Source organism: Sinohyriopsis cumingii, chromosome 6, assembly GCF_028554795.1.
Source record: "Sinohyriopsis cumingii isolate HCF-2022 chromosome 6, ASM2855479v2, whole genome shotgun sequence".
NCBI classification, from domain to species: domain Eukaryota; kingdom Metazoa; phylum Mollusca; class Bivalvia; order Unionida; family Unionidae; genus Sinohyriopsis; species Sinohyriopsis cumingii.
In genome coordinates this window covers 2,166,706-2,187,977 of record NC_142966.1, presented here as the reverse complement: position 1 = coordinate 2,187,977, position 21,272 = coordinate 2,166,706, and the positions used below count along the sequence as shown (strand labels likewise).

The 21,272-nt window shown below is 33.1% G+C and overlaps 1 protein-coding gene across 1 annotated transcript in view; it reads left to right on the top strand.

Moving 5' to 3' along the window:
• LOC149796270 (cGMP-dependent 3',5'-cyclic phosphodiesterase-like) overlaps positions 1-21,272 on the top strand; it is a 322,613-nt gene that overhangs the window by 134,697 nt on the left and 166,644 nt on the right. Inside the window, exon 7 of the mRNA XM_089960908.1 lies at positions 16,684-16,780. Within this exon, the coding sequence (XP_089817034.1) occupies positions 16,684-16,780 (97 nt within the window). The remainder of the gene's footprint in view (positions 1-16,683; positions 16,781-21,272) is intronic.

The following is a 21,272-nucleotide window of genomic DNA, read 5'->3' as shown; positions in this document are numbered from 1 at the left end:
ATCGGAGTTATTTATTTTAAAAAAATTGCCATATCAAGGAAGACCGAATTCAGGTCAGGAGAAAAGCAGAATTCTGCTTTAAAATGGTAACCAATCTTGTCTGAGGGCAGTTATATCAAGTTAATTTTTTTAAAGAAAGAGAAAAGATCAAGAAAATATGTGAAATAATAAAATCAGAGCTTTTAGAAATGAGAAATACAAGTTTTCTGGAAAATAGTTCAGAATGCACAAGAAACTAAAAAATAAATTATATTAAAATGGAGCATTTTTACATCAGTGACCTAGTATTTTCATTGAAATTTCATCACAAAGTTTCACTGATGTTTTCAGAAATTTTGACAAAATCTAGTGAAATTTCACTGAAATATGTAAAAATACTTGTACCATAATTTGGGTGAAATAAGGATATTTCAGTCACTTTTTCACCAGGGAAGAGCTGGAAATGCAATAAAGAGAATGCACCATGGATGTGATCTTTAATGGGTGATTGATTCTTTTTTAAGGAATGACAAGTATAACATAGACTTAACCTTTAATCATTGATTTATTGGGCAAGACCAGGAAATGGTTTTCATCATCACAATGGCAGATTTGCTAGAAACAGATCATAGTTGGTCCTTAAGTGATAATGGTCACTTAGTTTTGAACTTTGATTATTGTAATTTTCCATCCTGTGACTTTAGGCATTTAGAGTAATTTGTTAAGTGCCACATTAAGTACATCCCCAAGACTATAACTAAAGCTTGGCTGGCTTTAAAATATTGATAAGGTGGCTGCCCATTGTGAGACATGGCAGTTGAGTTTCATATCCCTTTAATCTTACAAGGATGATGTGGCATTCAGTGCTGATATCGTTTTTGCTGTATCTCACTCCCAAACTAAAACTATTTAGGTATTTATACTGATGTCTCCAATGTCATTCTTGTTAGATGCACTGAATCAGACTTTTATAAATCCCAGATTGTTTTGCATTCCATTTATACCATATATGTAAACGTATTTAAAAAGTCTCAATGAGAGGGTATGTAGAAAATATAGAGGAGGACATATATTTATGCTTTTAGATACAAATCCCTTCTGATTCTCATCTTGGTTTAAAAATTTGGTGACATATTAGCCCCTAATATGATGTAAATCAAATGAACCTTCAGTAAGTTTCACTAATACTATCTGTGCAAACTTTGCACAGTGTTGCATGAAAAGTTCTCAATGACATCAGAGATTGCCCCCATATGCGACCTCTGACTCCCTGCTTCTTGAAGCTTTAACTTAAAGCTTGCATTTGCCAGGGTTTGTTATTATTGAGAGGAATTTGGTAATGTAAAAATAGAATTCTGCATTTTGCCTGGTTGTGTGGAGCATTTTTTATTAACACATTAACCCCTGGAGCTTTTTGACATTCTCGCCTGAAAATCGAGTAGGAAACACATTTTGAAAGCTAATTCTGAATAGACTCAAAGACACCAAATCCCTGATCATCTTTCAATAACATACTGCCTAGTTGTGTTAGAAACATCGTTTTTCATTGGTTATTTGACTCGCGCATGAGCAGAAGGGTAAAAGTTGGATTTTTTTTCTTCTCTTTATTCCAAATGCCCATCTTATCCTACTTTTTGCAAAGGCTCATCTGTCTGTTTGCGGTTCCTACCGGTTTGCCTTAGATCTGAGACCAAAAAGTCTAAAATCCGGACACAAAATTGGATTCCGACCAAGAGCGAATTTTGGGTTAAAAAAAGTCGGGTCCAAAAAGTGAGGTTTTTCTATCTGTATGTAGTGCAACTAGATATTCCAGATTATTTGGTATCATTGTAGAGCTACATCTGTCTACCTTTCTATAATACCACCCACTTTAGTGTATCATGCATGACCATGACGCTACAGAGCTCGGCAGTAGGCTACTACCTCCTGCCCCGTAAAGTCATTGCTAGGGGTTAATGTGTTAAGGAGTACCACTGAACTGCATCTCCTATGTTTATGAAGCAGACATTTGGCAGGATAACTTACAGTTTTAACATTTTGATCTTCTATTATTTGCATTAGAAAGTCATTATTTTTACAATAAATGCTAATGTATTCTTCTACATTTTTGTATTTTCCTTATTATACACCTGCTAGTGCCTGCATAGAAATCTTATTAAACACAGGGCAGGCATATAATGTGCCATTCACAGCACTCTTGTTAGGGTCTAGGACTCGCAGACTTAGGAAATGCAGTAAATTAGCACAAAATATTGATACAATGCTGTAGCATAGAAACGCATTACTCTCACTAGAATTGCACTGTTTTTATATGTCTGGCTGGGCCATATTCTGTGGAATTGATCATATATTGAATCACACACACACCATGTATTCATATACTTGTGAGCACCTTGATATATGACTACATTTCGAGGACCATAAGGAGGAATGAAAGTATATGTTAGAATTAAATTTGAAAGTAAGCCTAACTGCAATCCAGGCAATATCTGTATCATTTCCTTTTTGCTGTATGTTTCTTTAAAAATTATGAGGACTACTCTTACTTTACCATCATTGTGAGGACATCATTGTGAAGACTAATTTCACACAGTCAGAAACTACCATCAACCTGAGAACCTGAATATTTTTTTTCTCTTATTGTGCCTGTCTAGCAAAAACATGAGAAGATAATTATTTATCTTCAATTAAAACTATAGAATGACATATATACGAGCTTAAATGTTCAGATCTTTTAAAAATACAAGTTATTATGCTGAAAACGACACCTCAGGTACTGTTTTACAATTTTGTGACCTCTTTTACTGACACAATCAAAAATTACCATCCAGTTGGGAAATGAGAAATATCATTATAACAAAAATATGCATAAAGTCTAGACTGCACAATGAAATTTTAAAAATATCAAACTTATATATAAATTGTCGATTTCTCTATTTAAATAACAAAATGAGATTTTAAAAATTTAGGTAGTCCCCAGAGCAACACAAATTTCATAAGTCAGTTTGCACATGGCATATTGACTGGAACTGAATTTGCCTTTAGGAGATCTGTGTTTAACCCATTATTTGACAACAATATATCACAGCTAAAATTTAAAAATTAGGCAGAATGTTAAAGGGAAGTTAAGGAAATTGCATTACTTTCATTTTACAATTAATGTGTTTTTCTTTTTTGTTTATGCCAACTATATGCTGATAATTAAAGTTATCAAAAAGATGTGCGTAAATAGTACATGAAGATAAATCTGTACATGAGAAGAAAAGGAAGAGTTAGATTGAAGATATATGCATATGTATATATATAGATAAATATATTATGGCTTGAGACAGCTAGAATTGAGAGAGAGAGAGAGAGAGGATTGAGAGATGGGGGATTTTAGGTAAAAGACATTGACCTGAAATATTAAATAGTTTTCTTTGAAAGGGTTCTTTTGATTTGCTTTTGGAAACATTAAATTCACTTTTCTATGTCTAGATATGCTACCAGATTAGTGTGTACAAATTGATAATGAAAGCTAGACTTTATGGAATGATTTTTTTCTTCTTAACACTAAATAATTTGAGAACATTGGTTATCCATTTGCTTAGCAATTACCATCTAGTCACCTTGAAATCGGCAACATGCATTAAAATTATCTCTGACATGCTGACTTTTGAGAAGGAGTTTAGAACACTTATATGTATTCATTTATTTTCCAAACAATAAATAGTTATCGGCCTTCTGTAATTTTCATGTAAACAATCAGATAATAGATGGTAAACACCAAATGGGGTGCTAGATGTTAGGCTGATTGATTTGGCATTTAAAGAAATAGAAATAGCTAATCATTATGGATAACTACTTTTATAAGCATACCTGTAAAATAAATCTCACATGAGTTACAGCAGTATTAACATATGCATATATTATCTAACTGCCTTCAAATAGACGATATGCATCAAAATAATCTTTGAGAAGCAGATTGTTCAGTCTGAAAGCTTGGCATATAATGCAACTCACAAAATTTCAATGGCTGCATTAGGGCTTGAAGTCCACAAATCCAGTGTAGATATTCTTATGTGTTTAGGCTGTAATAAAAAGTAACAAAAGGAAGAGTGAAAACAACAAGCTTTGAAAAATTTAACAAATAATTTATTTCCCTGAAGAACAAAATAATGTAAAAATGAACAAATAACAACTTACAGTTTTAAGAATCAAATCCAAAAATAATCCAAGAATAATCCTCGAATTAAATTTTAGAAGTCCTAGTAATAAAATTTGAGTTTGAGTCCCAACAAAATATCCAAAATGGAAGGCGATGACATATACTGTAGTCACTATGGTGCTGTAGTGTCTACAGTTCTTTGTTATTTCACAGACAATAATATTCCGGTGTTTGAATTTCCAAATAAAACTTAAATAACTGTCTTTGTCCAAGAATTCTGTATGAGCACTCAAATATTTCCAGAAAAAAAGAATCTTTTAGAATCCAAATAATTTGAATAAAAATTAAAATGTAACTCCAAACTGGTCACAAACAAACAATTTCCAGTGTAAAGCCCAACTGAGAAATACCACTCTAAACATCGCTATTAAATCCAACTACTGCACAATTTTGGAAAACCCAGAATTGCGAAATGGAGGCTGTTTAAAATGTAACGGACAATTTAAATTATATCAATATATAGTACTGTACCTGTTTGTTAAGGCAAGCTTCAAATATTCATGTTATGTCATGGATTACAAAATCGAAATTATTCACTCTAACAGGGATAGATTAATTATAGAAACTATGGACCATTATGCAAAAGAAGAATGCGATATGTGTGTTTGTGTGTGTGATTTGGATTTTTAGCTTAACAGTTTTCAGCTGTAGATTGCGATATATGTAATCATGCATTAAGATGATGATATATGTACTTTTGTGAGATTACAGAGTATAAAAATGCAGAACATGAAGCATTATAAACTATACACAACATCTCTTAAGTTTTTCATATTGCCCATGTGATGATTGCGCAGGACTAATATGAGCTTCTTCCTGGCATCAGGCAAGTTGACTATGAAAGCCCTAATCACAACAATACGAGGGTCTATTGTTCTGCATCAAATTGAGGACTTGTACTGATGGCGAGATTTACATCTATGAAAACTGTATGAGATGGGGGAAGGGGAGCACAAAATCAGATTCAAAGTTATTTTTTATTCCTACTTTTTGAACATCTGTCATCATGAATATTACATGTAATATATTGCATTGCAACAGTTTCAGATCACATATCATAACAAGTTCATGGTTCCTCCTCCCTCTAGGAAGATCAAACTAATAGGACCAAAGCAACGCTGTCGTGTCCATATTAGACATCAGATCAGCACCATTTTTGTTTATGACAAACAGTACATCACAAGAAGTTTTTCTGTGAAGACCCAATGGCAATATGACTTTCTATATGGGGTAGCAAAATGATTTTCAAGTTGTCTACCAAGGTGGCCTTGCTAAACATCAGATCTCCACCATTTTAATTTTGGACTAAGACATTACAAGAAGTCTGTTGGTGCAACTATCCACTCATATTTCTAGGATAAATCCAATGAGTATAGTTCACTTAAATTGATTACCTGAGAAGAATATGACAAGTGCTAGGGATTCCCCTCCTCGTTGCTCTAAATTATACACCACTCATTATCTTCTTTCAGGTACATTTTTGGACTAAGGAGAGGAGCAGATTTCTGTACAGTTGTAAATTTCCATTCAATTTCTCAGTTCTTCTTCATCAAAGTCATGCCCTATATCAGTTTTTAAATACATTTTTTAGATCAATTGTAGCAGGGGGAACCTCATATAGCTGTAAACTTCAGTTTCCTTTCTTTTCTCAAGTAATGCATTGTTACAGTGGTATTTTTCAGTAAAAGCAAAGAAGGTGGCGGTCTGTCTTTGTAAATAATATACAGGTGGTACAATGTAAGGATTTTTTCTCATTATAAATGTGGGAAGTAGCTGAGACACTAGATCAGTTGATCCTAAATTAGGGTACTGCCCCGGTGGGGGGGCAGCAGTGGTTTTATGGGGGGGACGCTAATGCTGATAAATGCTTTTTACAGGGTAGGAACCACTGTTCTAGATACCACAGAAATATAAAAGCACAACTTTAAAAAGATGTACCAACTCCTGTGATGTATATTTAGTTTGTATTGTGTTGGCCTTTATCCATGATTATTTGTTATATACATCTAATTTGTGAAATTGACCTTTGTCAGTAATTGAGTTTTGGGCCTGCCTGACAAAACTCTTATTAGTGTGCAAACAATACATAGCTAATATTTTTATATGATTTTAGATTATATATTAAGATCATTATTATTGGAGGTAAACATGTGTACACAAGTTTGAATTTAGGACACTGGTGTTCTTCTTGGGAATTCCTTGTTTACCTGCTCTTACATGTTCTTTACTGAAGGTATAGTAAGAGACTTGACCTTGTTTACAACTTAAACTATTCTGAAAATAACCTTCAACCTGGTTCTGTTATTATGTCTTAAGTTGATTTGCGGTATTTTTTACAATGGGAGAAGTAAACATAACTTCTTTATTGCATATCTTAATACCAGTCTTTGAGGAATCAATTTAGGTTGTGTTTCAGTTAATATTTCAGGGGATTCATTTCTTGAAATTGTTCACTAGAGTTTCAAGTGCTCATTATTACTTCTTGGACTAAGTCACTAATTTGGAATTATACTGAATTCATTCAAATATTTTGGATCATATCACCATGATACATATGTTGGACTTAACTGTGTCCAAAATCAAGTTTATTTTCAACTTGACCATAATTATTGATTTTTTTATTCTATAAACAACTAATATATAGCTAAAATATTCTCTGTGTGTATGAGTTCAATATTAGAATCATCATTAATTTAAGAAAACATGTTGATTTGTGTCTGGGTCTAGGTTATTGGGATTCCCTTAGAATTTATCTGGCATACCTGACATAGTTCAAGTTATATATTATAATTTTAGTAACAGACTCTCTAATTATAGCTAACATTTTATTTTGTAAACATTATGATCTATTTTCCATTAGGTAATTGTTTTTTATTATGTTTTTTTTTAAACAAAGCATTAATTGTGACCTAAGGTCAAGTGGAAGACTACATAATCTTGTTACTGGAAAGATTATTCATTCATGCTTTAGGATCTAGCAGAAACAGATTGTATTATTGTTGTGTCCAGGACTTCATTTGGGCTGGAATTTATTTCTTAAAATTATTTAATTCAGTGATTATTTTCTCCTGCAATAAAGGATGGTCATAAAAATTAATATTCTTCAATAGAGACATTCACTGGGACTTTTTGTGAATTCAAACCTGGAATTATATTACTGTGTTTCAACAAAAGACTGTTGGTACAACAACATGATACGGGCCACCAAAGGCACATCAACACCTCTAGCATTAGATTTAGTTTGAATATCCACTAAATTTATTCAGAACTTTTATTATTAGGATTTGTGTTTGTAATTCTATAATTATTTTGGGATTTCATTTGCAACACTTTAACTTCTTGTTTTTCATTTTACTTTGTATTCATGGGAAATAAACTATTGTTGTATTTTACAAAACTTGTTGCTTCTCACTCTTTTCTGTTACTTATTTTAAGATTATAGACTAGTAACAATTGGCTAATTCTTCTTTAAATCACTCAGCAGAGTGCCATGGCAACCATCTTGAAAATCTTGCTATAGCTTCTCCAAAAGGGAAAGTCATATCTGAATGTCATTTCACCAGAAGACTTCTTATAATGACTAGTTGGTCCTAAATAAAAATGGTGCTTATCTGACATCCAGTATTGCCCCCTTGAAATCTTACAACTTGTTCACCTCAACAGAAAGCCAAATGAACATGTAGCCATGTGACCTACCCAGTCACATTATGCTGACAGCAGGTCAACCACAAACCTCTTAATGCAAATCTTCTGGCACAGCAGCTGCTGGTACCATTTTTAGAAGTCGTTGGTATGACTCAGCCTCGGTTTGAGCCTGCAACCTCCTGCTTCCCAGGTGGATGCTTTAGCCACTTACGCCACCAAGTGTTTGGTGGCATTTTGATTAAAAGACTTTTTATCATGTTTATTTGGTTCTAAATAAAATTGTTGATGTTCTGATCCCCAGAATGGCCACTATGGCAACCATTTTGAAAATCTTGTTATTAGTGCTCCTGCTGCAGTCATATTGACATGGGGTTTCACTAAAAGGCTATTAATGATGTCAGATTGTTCTAAGATGAAAATGGTGTCAATCTTACATTGAATATAGCTGCTGAAATGACCAATTTGAAAATCTAGTTATTGGTCAGAACTATTATACATGGCTTCAACACTATCAGTTATAAAGAAGTAATGGTCTTATATTAATTCCTGGAATTTGTTTTTGGCCTGTAGAGTATCACTTCCTTAAGGGACTATTTTTGTAACATGCAATTGACAACATTGAAAGAAATTTCTTCAGAAAGCATCCCACTTGCTCAGATTTCTTGGCCAACTGGCCTTGTGTTTGGTTGAATTGACATCTAGGTGTCAACCATGTCTTGCATTTGGTTATTGGGCAGATGTCAACCATGTGAGCCATTTCAGTTTAGAAGTACAGTGTTGGATTTTCCTTATAAATAAGTATGATATATACTGAGACAAGTCAATCTGAACCTTGCTTGCTTAACATTTTGGTTCAAGGTCACACATTTTACAGTAGTGCTTTAATCTATGGGCTAGACATGCAGGCAAAGGCCTTCTTGAATTAAGAAACGAGCAAGATATAAGTGCTTTGATAATGGGCTAGCAATCAGGCTAAAGCCTTCTTCTGAGCTAGATAACTCAGCAGGAAATCTGATGATAGATTTATCATTTTCTACAGTAGACCAATTTGATAATGATGTGCAACAGCACTAGATACACTGACATGTTAGTTGTACATATCATATCCTCATTATCTGCTTGTAGGTGTAAGATGCTTCTTTAATGGAACAACATGTTCAGGAGGAAACCATATATTACTGTTAAGACCAGCCATGGAAAAACTTGTGCATCTGGGATTGTAGCTGTTAGAGTTAATGATGGTCAATATTAATAACTGTTAGAGAATCAGAAGATTATTATGGTTCCTAAGTTTGCATTTTTTATTACTGATTTTCATCAGATCCGTTAGAAACTTTTAAGAGAGCTAATTTGTAAGTTCCTTTCCTTATAACTCCATATTTGTTGCCGACAGGTGAAATTTTTGACATTTTTTAAAATGATTTTGTGATTCCTTCATTCATGTCCTGGCATGAAGGCCTTTCTGATTTTTATAGAAATGATGCTCATCTGCCATCAGATGTCACTGCCATGAAGAAAAAAAAATAGAACAGAAATTAAAACAATTTCTTAGAAAATGAGCAATAGAATTTGACAGTTTATTCTGGTATGAAGGCCTTACAAGTTTGCATAATTGATTGCAAACCACCATTTAAGGTAGCTACCATAAAAAATGTAGAATTTTTTTCCAAAACCACTGAACAATTTTGACAAATTTTACAGAAGTTATCCTGGCATGAAGTGCTTTTAAACTTAACACATTATGCCAATCCATCATCAGATTTGGCACCTGTTACTAAAAATAGAAAACCCTTTAATGTGTGTGTGTGTGTGTGTGTGTGTGTGTGTGTGTGTGTGTGTGTGTGTGTGTGTGTGTGTGTGTGTGTGTGATTTTCATTGCAATGTAGTTTTAACAGTTTTTTTAATCGTATTACCACGATGTCTGCAGTGTGTCAGTTTACAGTGATGTCTGGCACTGGGGCATTATGCTGGAGACATGTAGCATGATGTTCCACCCAGTCACATTATCCTGACACCAGGCCAACCAATCCTAACACTAACCTCTTAATGCTGAGCACCAAGCGAGGCAGCTCTTAGTACCATTTTTATAAGTTTTTGGTATGACTTGGCTGGGTATCAAACCCATGACCCCCCACATCTGATGCAAATGCTCTAACCACTAGTTCACTAGAGTGGTAAAACCCTTTAATAACTTTTACTCTAAAACTACTCAACAAAATGTGACTAACGTTGACAGAAAACATTGTAACCTGAAAACCTTTAAAGTTTATACAAATAATCAGAAAAAGATTTGCACAGCTTTATCTCACAAGAATGTTTGACAGAATTTTACTGACTTTGAAAGCATTCTATGATTGAGGCCTTTAAGGATTGTGTAAATGATGCTGATGTTCCATCAAACATGGATAATTGAAGAAGCCTTATCACAACTGTTTTCAGTATATCATTGGAAGAAATTTCCACAGTAGCATCCTACTGATTGTTGTTTATTAGGCATATTTCAGGTGAGCAATCTAAAACTCACAAAGACCTTTTGTTTGTACTTCATAATATAATTTTGTTTTGAATAATGAATGAATGCCAGATCATCAGAATGGAAAGAATACATACAAGGCAGACTGATTTACACCTAGATGTTTGCAGTGCATGATATTGAGTATCAGTATTAGTCAGTTAATTGATGATTTGTGTTCACTTTGAGAATCTGAAAATTTAATTCTTGAAAACCTAAAGTAGGTAATACTTACATGCTATATATCAGTGTAAGTTTTGATAAGCACTGTGATTTTGTCATTCTGTATGTGACAGTTGCAACAGAGTTATGTTTTCTAATTTCATGGTGTTTGATTTTTGTAATCATATCATTATATATGTTTTTTATGTTATAGGTGTTGTCTAATGTTGTAAAGCACTTAGACCTTTTAAAGATTAGGCGCTATACAAAGTCCTCATTATTATTATTATTATGTCCCTGAGACAACTGATTTGAAATAGTGTATTGATTTCCAGGGATTGTTTTAAATGTAATATTGCTGTTTTCATTGCTTTTCTTTTCAGCAAATGTCAACCTTTCTCCAGGCTTAATGAACTGGAAATTCATTCCAGTCAATTCCTTTGTTACATCTTTGGGTTATTAATATTACAGTCGTGTTTGTGTCGTTTTAACAGTGCAAGGAATTTAACAATGTAATTTGCTATACAGGTCCTACAGAGTAAGGAATTTGACAGTGTAATTTGCTGTACAGGTCCTACAGAGGAATTTGACAGTGTAATTTGCTATACAGGGCCTACAGAGTAAGGAATTTGACAGTGTAATTTGCTAGACAGGGCCTACAGAGTAAGGAATTTGACAGTGTAATTTGCTAGACAGGGCCTACAGAGTAAGGAATTTGACAGTGTAATTTGCTATACAGGGCCTACAGAGTAAGGAATTTGACAGTGTAATTTTTGCTGTACAGGTCCTACAGACTTAAATGCAGATTTCTTTATAATTTGGAAGAATGGAGCTGACAGTAATTATTTTATGAATGGAAAACCCAGTGGTTACTTGTTCACTTCATGCCTCTGTTGTCCCACATTGGCACATTTGGTAGAACATCCGACTTGTAATCCAAGGGTTGTGGGTTTAATACCTGCCTAAGTCAGCCCAGGTTGACTGCCCTAGTAGTCACAGGGAAAGCATTTGGGTCTCATTCATGGACATTATATAGCCAAAGAACATTTTGTTGAAAGTGCCATTAAAAAGCAGCCAGCCAACCAGCCAGCATTGAGCTGTAAACTGCAGATTACTTACAGTTTAAGACTAATCTTTATGTATGTAAGTTCAAGTTTCAAACAGAATTTAAATTTCTTGAGATAAAAAATTCTGGGAAATTCCTTGTGAATGAACTCACTGCAGGCTTGAAGCTGTAAAATAAGCATGATGTACTATCCTGCATGTTGTAAGAGGCAACTAAAGAAGGCAGGATCTGTTGTGGCCTCTCTTGTTAGTAGCCCAGACTCAAGATAGAGTGTTGGTTCAAATCTACAATTGGATCAATCCAAGTAGACTGCCATGACCTGGCCTTGGTTAAGGCACTTGACTGCAATTGCCTTTGCTCAAAATGAACTAATTGTCTTGTTGTGTCATAAAATATGACACCTTCTGAATGAAAATATAAAATTTATGTTTTCTGATCCCAAAATATATCTTTCAGAATATCCAATGATCGTTTAAATTACACTAAGTTTGATGTCATCAGTATGAAAACTATACAGATAAAATTGTTCTGCATGCCAAGTTTATTGTGGCCAGCCTATCTCTGATGGTTTAAACATTCTGTTGGGAATAAGCTTTTAGATTTATGACACGATAATTGTCCATCTACATATCATAACTATGTGCTATAAGTAAGGTCAAGGTTTTATGTAATTTTAGTGTGCAGATTGTAACTTTGGATTCTATAAAAATTTATATATTTTTATATGCAGTGAAGCCTGTCAATAAGGGACACTAAAGGGACAAGACATTAATTTTGTCTTTATAGACGGTTTTTTATTATTAAGAAGTCTTTTGGACATGTACCGAATCTATACCTGTACTTTTACCAGTATGTTCAGGTGAGTCACTAAACATCAAGATTTACTGCTGGTTTAAAACAAAAGACGAAGAAATTCCTAAGTTTAAGCACCAGTGTCAATAGATACTGCAACTCATCTATTTTATATGGCTCACAGTTATTAAAACAAAACTTTTTATATACATTGAATATGTATATATATATATGTATATATATATATATATATATATATATATATATATATATATATATATATATATATATATATATGGATTAAAAATGTGTGTCCTTGTGAACCTGAGTATTTTTTTGTTTGTTTTTGCTTTGGGCTCTTTCTTGGAAACTGTAAGACTATGAACTTGGTATAGTTGTGTTACCTGAGGTTGTCATGGACCTGTCTTTAAAACGAGTTCTGCATATTAATGAAATGATCATGCCTTGTGTGTGTGCTATCCATCATGTGTCTTTTTCAGCATTTGCTTGTTATCACTCTGAGGGTCATATTTAAATTAAGATGTTGCTGAACTGATGCCTAGCAAGTAGCCGTCTTGACAATCTTTGTTTGCTTATGCCATTGAAATGGAAAGTCATTTTAAGATGGGGTTTTCATCAGAAGAGTTCTTTCATTGTCTTATTAATCCTAAATGAAATGACTAACCCTCAATATGGCCACCATGTTGGTGATCTTGAAAATACATATATCATTATCTCTACTCTTCAGAAGAAATAGATGGCTACGTCAAACATGTAGATTTTTACCAAGCGATTACTAATGATACGTAATTGGTCCTAAATGAAGATGGTGCCAGGCACACATCCTATTTGGCTGCAATGACAGCCGTCATGAAAATTGTCACTACTCCACCTGAATTGATGATCATTATAATATCGGGTTCTAGTGACTTAAAGACTTCTAGTGATGTGTCTGCTTTGCTCTAAATGAAAATGGTGCCTATTGGACATCCAATATGTCCCCTCGAGTATGGCATATACAGTATATATTTATTAATATTTCAGAAAAGTATGGCATATACAGTACTTGCTCATAATAATACAGAAGAGTATGGCATTAACATTACATGAGTATGGCATATACAGTACATGTTCATTAATAATACAGAAGAGTATGGCATATACAGTACATATTCATTATTATTACAGAAGAGTATGGCATATACAGTACATATTCATTATTATTACAGAAGAGTATGGCATGTACAGTACTTGTTCATTAATAATACAGAAGAGTATGGCATATACAGTACATGTTCATTAATAATACAGAAGAGTATGGCATATACTGTACATGTTCATTAATATTACAGAAGAGTATGGCATATACAGTACATATTCATTAATATTACAGACGAGTATGGCATTAATATTACAGATACAGAAGAGTATGGCATATACTGTACATGTTCATTAATATTACAGAAGAGTATGGCATATACAGTACATAATCATTATTATTACAGAAGAGTATGGCATATACAGTACATATTCATTATTAATACAGAAGAATATGGCATATACTGTACATGTTCATTAATATTACAGAAGAGTATAGCATATACTGTACATGTTCATTAATATTACAGAAGAGTATGGCATATACAGTACATAATCATTATTATTACAGAAGAGTATGGCATATACAGTACATATTCATTATTAATACAGAAGAATATGGCATATACTGTACATGTTCATTAATATTACAGAAGAGTATGGCATATACAGTACATATTCATTATTAATACAGAAGAGTATGGCATATACAGTACATGTTCATTAATATTACAGACGAGTATGGCATTAACATTACAGATACAGAAGAGTATGGCATAGACAGTACATGTTCATTAATAATACACAGTTGATGTTCATTAATATTACAAAAGAGTATGGCATATACAATACTTGTTCATTAATATTACAGAAGAGTATGGCATATACAATACTTGTTCATTAATATTACAGAAGAGTTTGGCATAAAAAGTACATGTTCATTAATATGCAAGATAGAATTCTTGGTGTATTCGTAGATAACAATCTTACTTGGTCTATTCACATTAAACATATTTCAAAAAATGTTAATTCTAATCTTTGGCTACGGAGGAAAATCAAAACATACATTCCTCTTCAGTATAGGGTCATCTTTTATAAAAGTTATCTTCAGCCATATCTGGACTACTGTAATGTAATTTGGGGGTAATACTGAACCTCTAATTCAAAAAAAAAAACACTTTTAAGACTCCAAAAGAGGGCTTGCCATTTAATTCTAGATCAATGTATCGACAATTTTCAGGATGCAATGAATAATATAAAGGTTTTAACAATACATGAAAGAATATTTTTAGAAAGGCCATATTGATGTATAAAGTATTCAGAAAAGCCATTCCTGTCTATCTAAGCAATATCTTTCACCAAGGAGATTCTGATGGTACTCCAAATTTAAGGTCCATAAGAAGTAAAAATTACATTATACCAAATCCAAAGAAGGAATTGTTTAAAAAATGTTTTCAATATACTGGTTCATTGGTATGGAACAACATTCCCAATGATATACGGCAGGCTTCTAGCATTACTTTTTTTCTTAATCAATGTCAAATGGATGAAATCTTTAGAAAATTGAACAGTTCTTGTATATAAAAAAGTACGCCTGCTTTTCTGTAATTTTGCATAATTTTCATAGTTGAATTTTTCAATGTAGGATGATATTTTATGTTTTATATATGTTTATGTTTTCACAGATGCCTGTGCATGTGTTCCAGGCTTAATACTTTAAATTTTAAAATTACTTATTTTGTGTCAAGCCAGATTCTTCACATCATGTTGTATATATTGTATATATTGTGCATAACAGACAAGGCCTCAAGGTAGATTAATTCTGTGACTAATTGAGTTACCTTCTCTAAATATAGTCTTTATTATTATTATTATTATTATTATTATTATTATTTATCCCATATACCCAGTTATCCAAACCACATGTTCCATTAAACACAAAGGCTGGGTATATCCCATTTTCCCATTTATCCAAACTATACATTTCACTAAACACAGAAGCTGAATATAACCAATATCACCATTTATTTAAACATTTTTCTTGTCCCAGTAGTAGTTGCATAAACAGAGTGCTAATATGTGTTTTAATCTTAATTTGATGCTGCAATATAGTTGCTTTTGTTGTTCAAATATTGATGAAACTGTTGGGTAGATGGTTGTTGCATCTTAATAAGGTCATCACCAGATAAATGAGACAAATAAAAGCCAATGTCACCAATAGATTGAGCTTGTAGAACCTTGCTACTCTGTTTGACAACCATTGATTTCTCCTGGGAATTATTTTGTAATATTATCACCCTCTGAGAATTAGACCGATCTTACTTGATCACATCATAATTGTGAATATCTCTAGACATGCTGTTTAACTCGCTTGATGAAGGTCTGGAACTCTTGCATGTAGATTAACAGTCCCATCTCCTTTATGAATAATTACTGACTCTAGATGACACTTTGCCTGAGATCACTTGAATATTACCTAGTTACTGGTCCATCCAGTTTTACACAGGATCAATACGTGTGAGAACTAGTTTCACAGTTTCTGTGAAGGACTTCGAGTCATTGTCCATTGTCACAACTGCTGTGGTGAAGCAAGTACCTGACAGATATGTGGAGCTGTGAATGTTGGAAACAATTGATACAATGCAGCTATCAGTATATTAAAGCTTGCATGCATTTGTCAGGATTGGATTAATTCACTCAAGTTAGTCTTTCATACTGGAGAAATGTAGTTATCTTTAGTGATGTTAATGCTACTGACAGCATTGTTACCAGAAAATTTGACTGGGATAAAATATTCTTTAGGATTATGGATTGAAATAACACTGTAATGGATGGACTTCACCAGCTGTATCTACATTGCCACATGCATGGGGCCTAACTGTTCACTCATCCTACATGTATTATTTCCAAATTTTGTATGGAAGAAATATACTTGTCATGACACAGAGTGAAGCTTGTTATAGACATATTATTCTTGGGATTATATCCTCTTGTGATTTATTATATATTGAAATCCGATATTAAATTCCATCACCAGAATTGGAACATTTATTCTGTATAATTCTGGGTGTAAGCTGTTTATATATATATATATATATATATATATATATATATATATACATATATGTAGTATGTTTTGTTGATGCAAAAATTTAGCTTTTAGTTTGCTTCGAATGGTGTAAAATAGTTCTTTTTATAATGATGCACTCCATTTTGTCACAGCTATCAGCATGTTATAGTCACATACAGAGGGCTTTCCAGGGACGAGGAAGTCGACGGACAGAGGAAAGCTGTTCTCAGGCTTTAATGAAGCTATGCGGTATGTCATTTAAATTGATATTTGAACAAAGATGCTTTAAAAAGTAACTCTTCGTGTCTAATTTGTAATTTTAAATTATAAAGTAACAGTTCAAGACCAACTTTGTCAGATAGTATTTATAAATTACTGTATAAATTTGTGGATATGGATTATAGTGAATTTATTCATATGCAACTCTTTGGCACACTGTGATGCACACAGTCTAGCTGGTATGAATCATTTGTTACAGAAATCATGCTCATTGTCAACGAGTGTTCCTGTTGGATTTGGTGATAGTTCATTATAACAAAGAATTCATTATGTCCCTGTGGGGTCTAGAGATAGTTCATTCTAACAAAAAATTCATGTGTCCCTGTAGATATAGTTAATCATAACAAAGAATTCATTATGTCCCTATCAGATCTGGAGATAGTTAATTATAACAATGATTTAATGATGTCCCTGTAGTATCTGGAGATAGTTCACTATAACAAAGAATTTATAATGTCCCTATAGGGTTTAGAGATAGTTAATTATAACAAAGAATTCATTATGTCCCTTCAGGGTTTTGAAATAGTTAATTATAACAATGAATTCATGGTGGGAAAAGTTGTTGGATTACCCTCGGTTTTGTTTTAAGGCATACCTTGTACAAGATCAGACTTTTCCTGCAATGTGACAGCAACACATTATTACTTAACCATTCATTCTCTCTCTCTCTTTCTCTCTCTCTCCCCTTTACCCCACCTAAGCTGTGATAGAAATACAGAAATAATGTAAGTCAGGAGTCAGAACTCAATATCACAATTTGAGTGTGTTGAACTCAAATTTTCCAACCTTAAGCATGACCACATGAAATGTTTGACATTACTTTTGGCCCTTAGTGCTAATGTATTTTCACAGGACCCAGGCATTTGGCAGAATTTGGTTGTCTTGTTGATGGGCTAATCCTGTGTTGACAGAATGTTGATCCTTCTTGTGGACAGCTAATTCTGTGGTTAAGAATGTTAATTGGCCTTACTGACAGCTAATTCTGTGGTTAAGAATGTTAATTGGTCTTACTGACAGCTAATTCTGTGGTTATGAATGTTAATTGGCCTTACTGACAGCTAATTCTGTGGTTAAGAATGTTAATTGGCCTTACTGACAGCTAATTCTGTGGTTAAGAATGTTAATTGGCCTTACTGACAGCTAATCCTGTGGTTAAGAATGTTAATTGGTCTTATTGACAGCTAAAATTCTGTGGTTAAGAATGTTAATTGGTCTTATTGACAGCTAATTCTGTGGTTAAGAATGTTAATTGGTCTTATTGACAGCTAATTCTGTGGTTAAGAATGTTAATTGGTCTTATTGACAGCTAATTCTGTGGTTAAGAATGTTAATTGGTCTTATTGACAGTTAATTCTGTGGTTAAGAATGTTAATTGGTCTTATTGACAGCTAATTCTGTGTTAAAGTTATGTTGGTCCTTCTGGTTGACAGCTCATTCTGTGTTTAAGAATGTTAATTGGCCTTATTGACAGCAAATTCTGTGTTAAAGTTATGTTGGTCCTTCTGGTTGACAGCTCATTCTGTGGTTAAGAATGTTATTTGGTCTTATTGACAGCAAATTCTGTGTTAAAGTTATGTTGGTCCTTCTTGTTGACAGCTCATTCTGTGTTTAAGAACGTTGGTCCTTAATTTCTGGTTGACACCAAATCCTGTGTTTCAGAATGTTGATCCATCTGGCTGATGTCTAATTCTCTGTTTAAGCACTATATTTTAACTAATATTGCTTGTATGCAAGAAAAGTTTGGTCATGTATACTAAATAAAATCTGTTGTTTTTTGTATGTGACTTTTTCTGTTTTATCTCAGGATCTACAGTTTTGAACATGATGCAAATGTCTTAAATTTGCAGAGCCTGTCTAAAGTGAAAGTTGAAATGTCATCAGTTTATCAACATTTTTCATTCATATTTATTTTGTATTCAGTGATTGGGCAAAAATTGTAAAACCATAAAAATGGGGTAAATATGGCTCAATCTGAATGATTGATACAATCTATGTGTTTTTTCAGTGTTTTCTAATAATAATAATAATAATAATCATGACCTTATTTAAAGAGGGGAACACAGTTAGCTAAGAACTAATCTACCTTGAGGCCCTCATACAAAGGAATTTATTTATTTTAGTTGCATCTCAGAAACCACTGGATATATTGGGTTTGGAAGAAGGAAATAGAGTGGGCATTTCTAATCTCAGCTGGAATTGACCTATCACCAGTTGTCAATCATTCTGCTCGATTGACCAATCAGCAAGCGCTATTATACACACCTCCAGACACTCTTTACGTCTGCCATTTTCCTCCGACAAGCTGCTTCTGTCGATATCGACTTGGCTATTGTATATATTTACAAATTTCGCAACTTTTCGGAGAAGTCGCCCCACTTTGCTTGGAGAACTCGCCCCAACGATCACATATAGTAATTCTGAGATACAGCCACATGGTTAAGGCTTTATTTATTGTTGTTTTTCTTCAACTTAATAACTTATTAAATTTATAAAATTTGCAATTTTTCAACTTTTCCATTTGATCAACTCCGCTTCTGTACTTAATGAAAAATAAGTGTTATCTGTCTCTTTTGCTCTGCTCTTCAAATCATTAGATGCATTTTAATAATATTTGTAGAGATAGTGTTATCAATATTTTTTATTACATTTACATCTAAAAATGAAACATGTGTACTAGATGCAGTATAAGTAAATTTAATCGTTGGGTGAAAATGATTTAGGCGATCAATAATTTTTTCAATTCTTCAGTTGAATGCTTCCAGATCATAAATATGTCATCTAAAAATCTGAACCAAAGAGATGGATTAAACTTTTCGTTTTGAATAAAATCCTTTTCTAATTCACCCATGAAAGGGAAGAGTATATATGAGCCATATTAATACCCATTATCTGTATGTAATTCGTATTATTAAATTGAAAATAATTATTTTCCGAGATAAGTTTTTGTTATTTTACAAATATCTTTGCTAGATGGTGTGCTATCATTAGGATTGTTATCAAGAAAATATTTGCACGCTTCAATACCATCTGTATGCGAAATGTTGGTATATAGTGATGTTACATCTAATGATACCAGGATTGAAATGATCAGATAGATGTGGAATAGACTTCGACATTTTAATGAAAGTAGTTGTATCTTTAATGTATGAAGGAAGTGATTTCATTAAAGGTTGTAAAACACTATCAATAAATTTGAACTACAACCTGATATAGTGGGTCGTCCTGGAAAATTTAAAGGTAAATTATGGTCAGGATTTGTATGAGTTTTGGGTAATATGTAGAAATGTGGTGTATGTATGTTAAGAGGGAAAGTATCAAATTCCTCATATACAGAATTATTATTTTTGAGGTGTACATATGTTAAGAGGGAAATTATCAAATTCCTCACATACGGAATTATTATATTTAGCGATTTCATTAATGCATGTTGAAATTTTTTATTTAATTTCTAATTGACGTTCACCTTTAACATAATCATCATAATTCACAATAATAATAGTGTTTGACTTATCATCCTTTTTAATCACTATCCTGTCGTCATTCATTAGATTATATACAGACTTAATTTCGTCCTTATAAATAATACTATGATATTGCTTTAATTTATTTAATATCTCTTTTGTGATTGCATATATATAAAAAATATAAATATGAATCACGTAAAAGATGACTTAATTATGTTATAAAAAGGTTATTTGGGTGACAAGTTTTGGGATGACTTCTCCAACCAATTGGAGCGACTTCTCCAACCACTCTGGAGTGACTTCTCCAGATACGTGAGGGCGAGTTCTCCGCATACCGACGTAACTTAGAGAAGTGTAAGCGATGGATAAATGCTCTCGCTTTCTTTCTCTGTCTCAATGTTGTTTCATATGGCAAATATTGCTCACCAATATCGTCTGGTATATCTTTTAATGTTATCACGCCTGCCATTTTCACAGAATGTTTGTCGGAGGTTAAGACGTCAAGTCACGTGTTCGGTAGGCGGAGCGATCTGCATTCTGGTGTAAGGTCAATACTATTCCAGAGCAGAGATCTAGAGTATTGGCAACTTTTTTTAAAATAACTCCGTATTTGGTTTGGGAATTTTATATTGTTTGGTAGACATGGATCATAGGTAGGGAGTATTACCAGGTAGCCTATACTGGAATAGTGATTGTAAATATTCAGGAGCACTATTATGGGATATCCTGTACATTAATTTGGCTTTTCTAAAACAGATTTGGTCTTTAATAGGTAATATTTTTAACTTACCAGCTAAATTTTCCTTGCTTTATTTCTTGATTGATTTTAGCCATAATCTTCATTTTTGAAGATTTGCCAGCTTTGCTATGTTTTTATCATTTGAATTACACCATACTGTATTACAATAGTCTAAATAGGATTGTATGTAACTGTTCTAAAATAGTTTTCTGTGCCTTTCAGGGAGAAAATGTCTTGTCCTACTGAGAAGCCATAAACT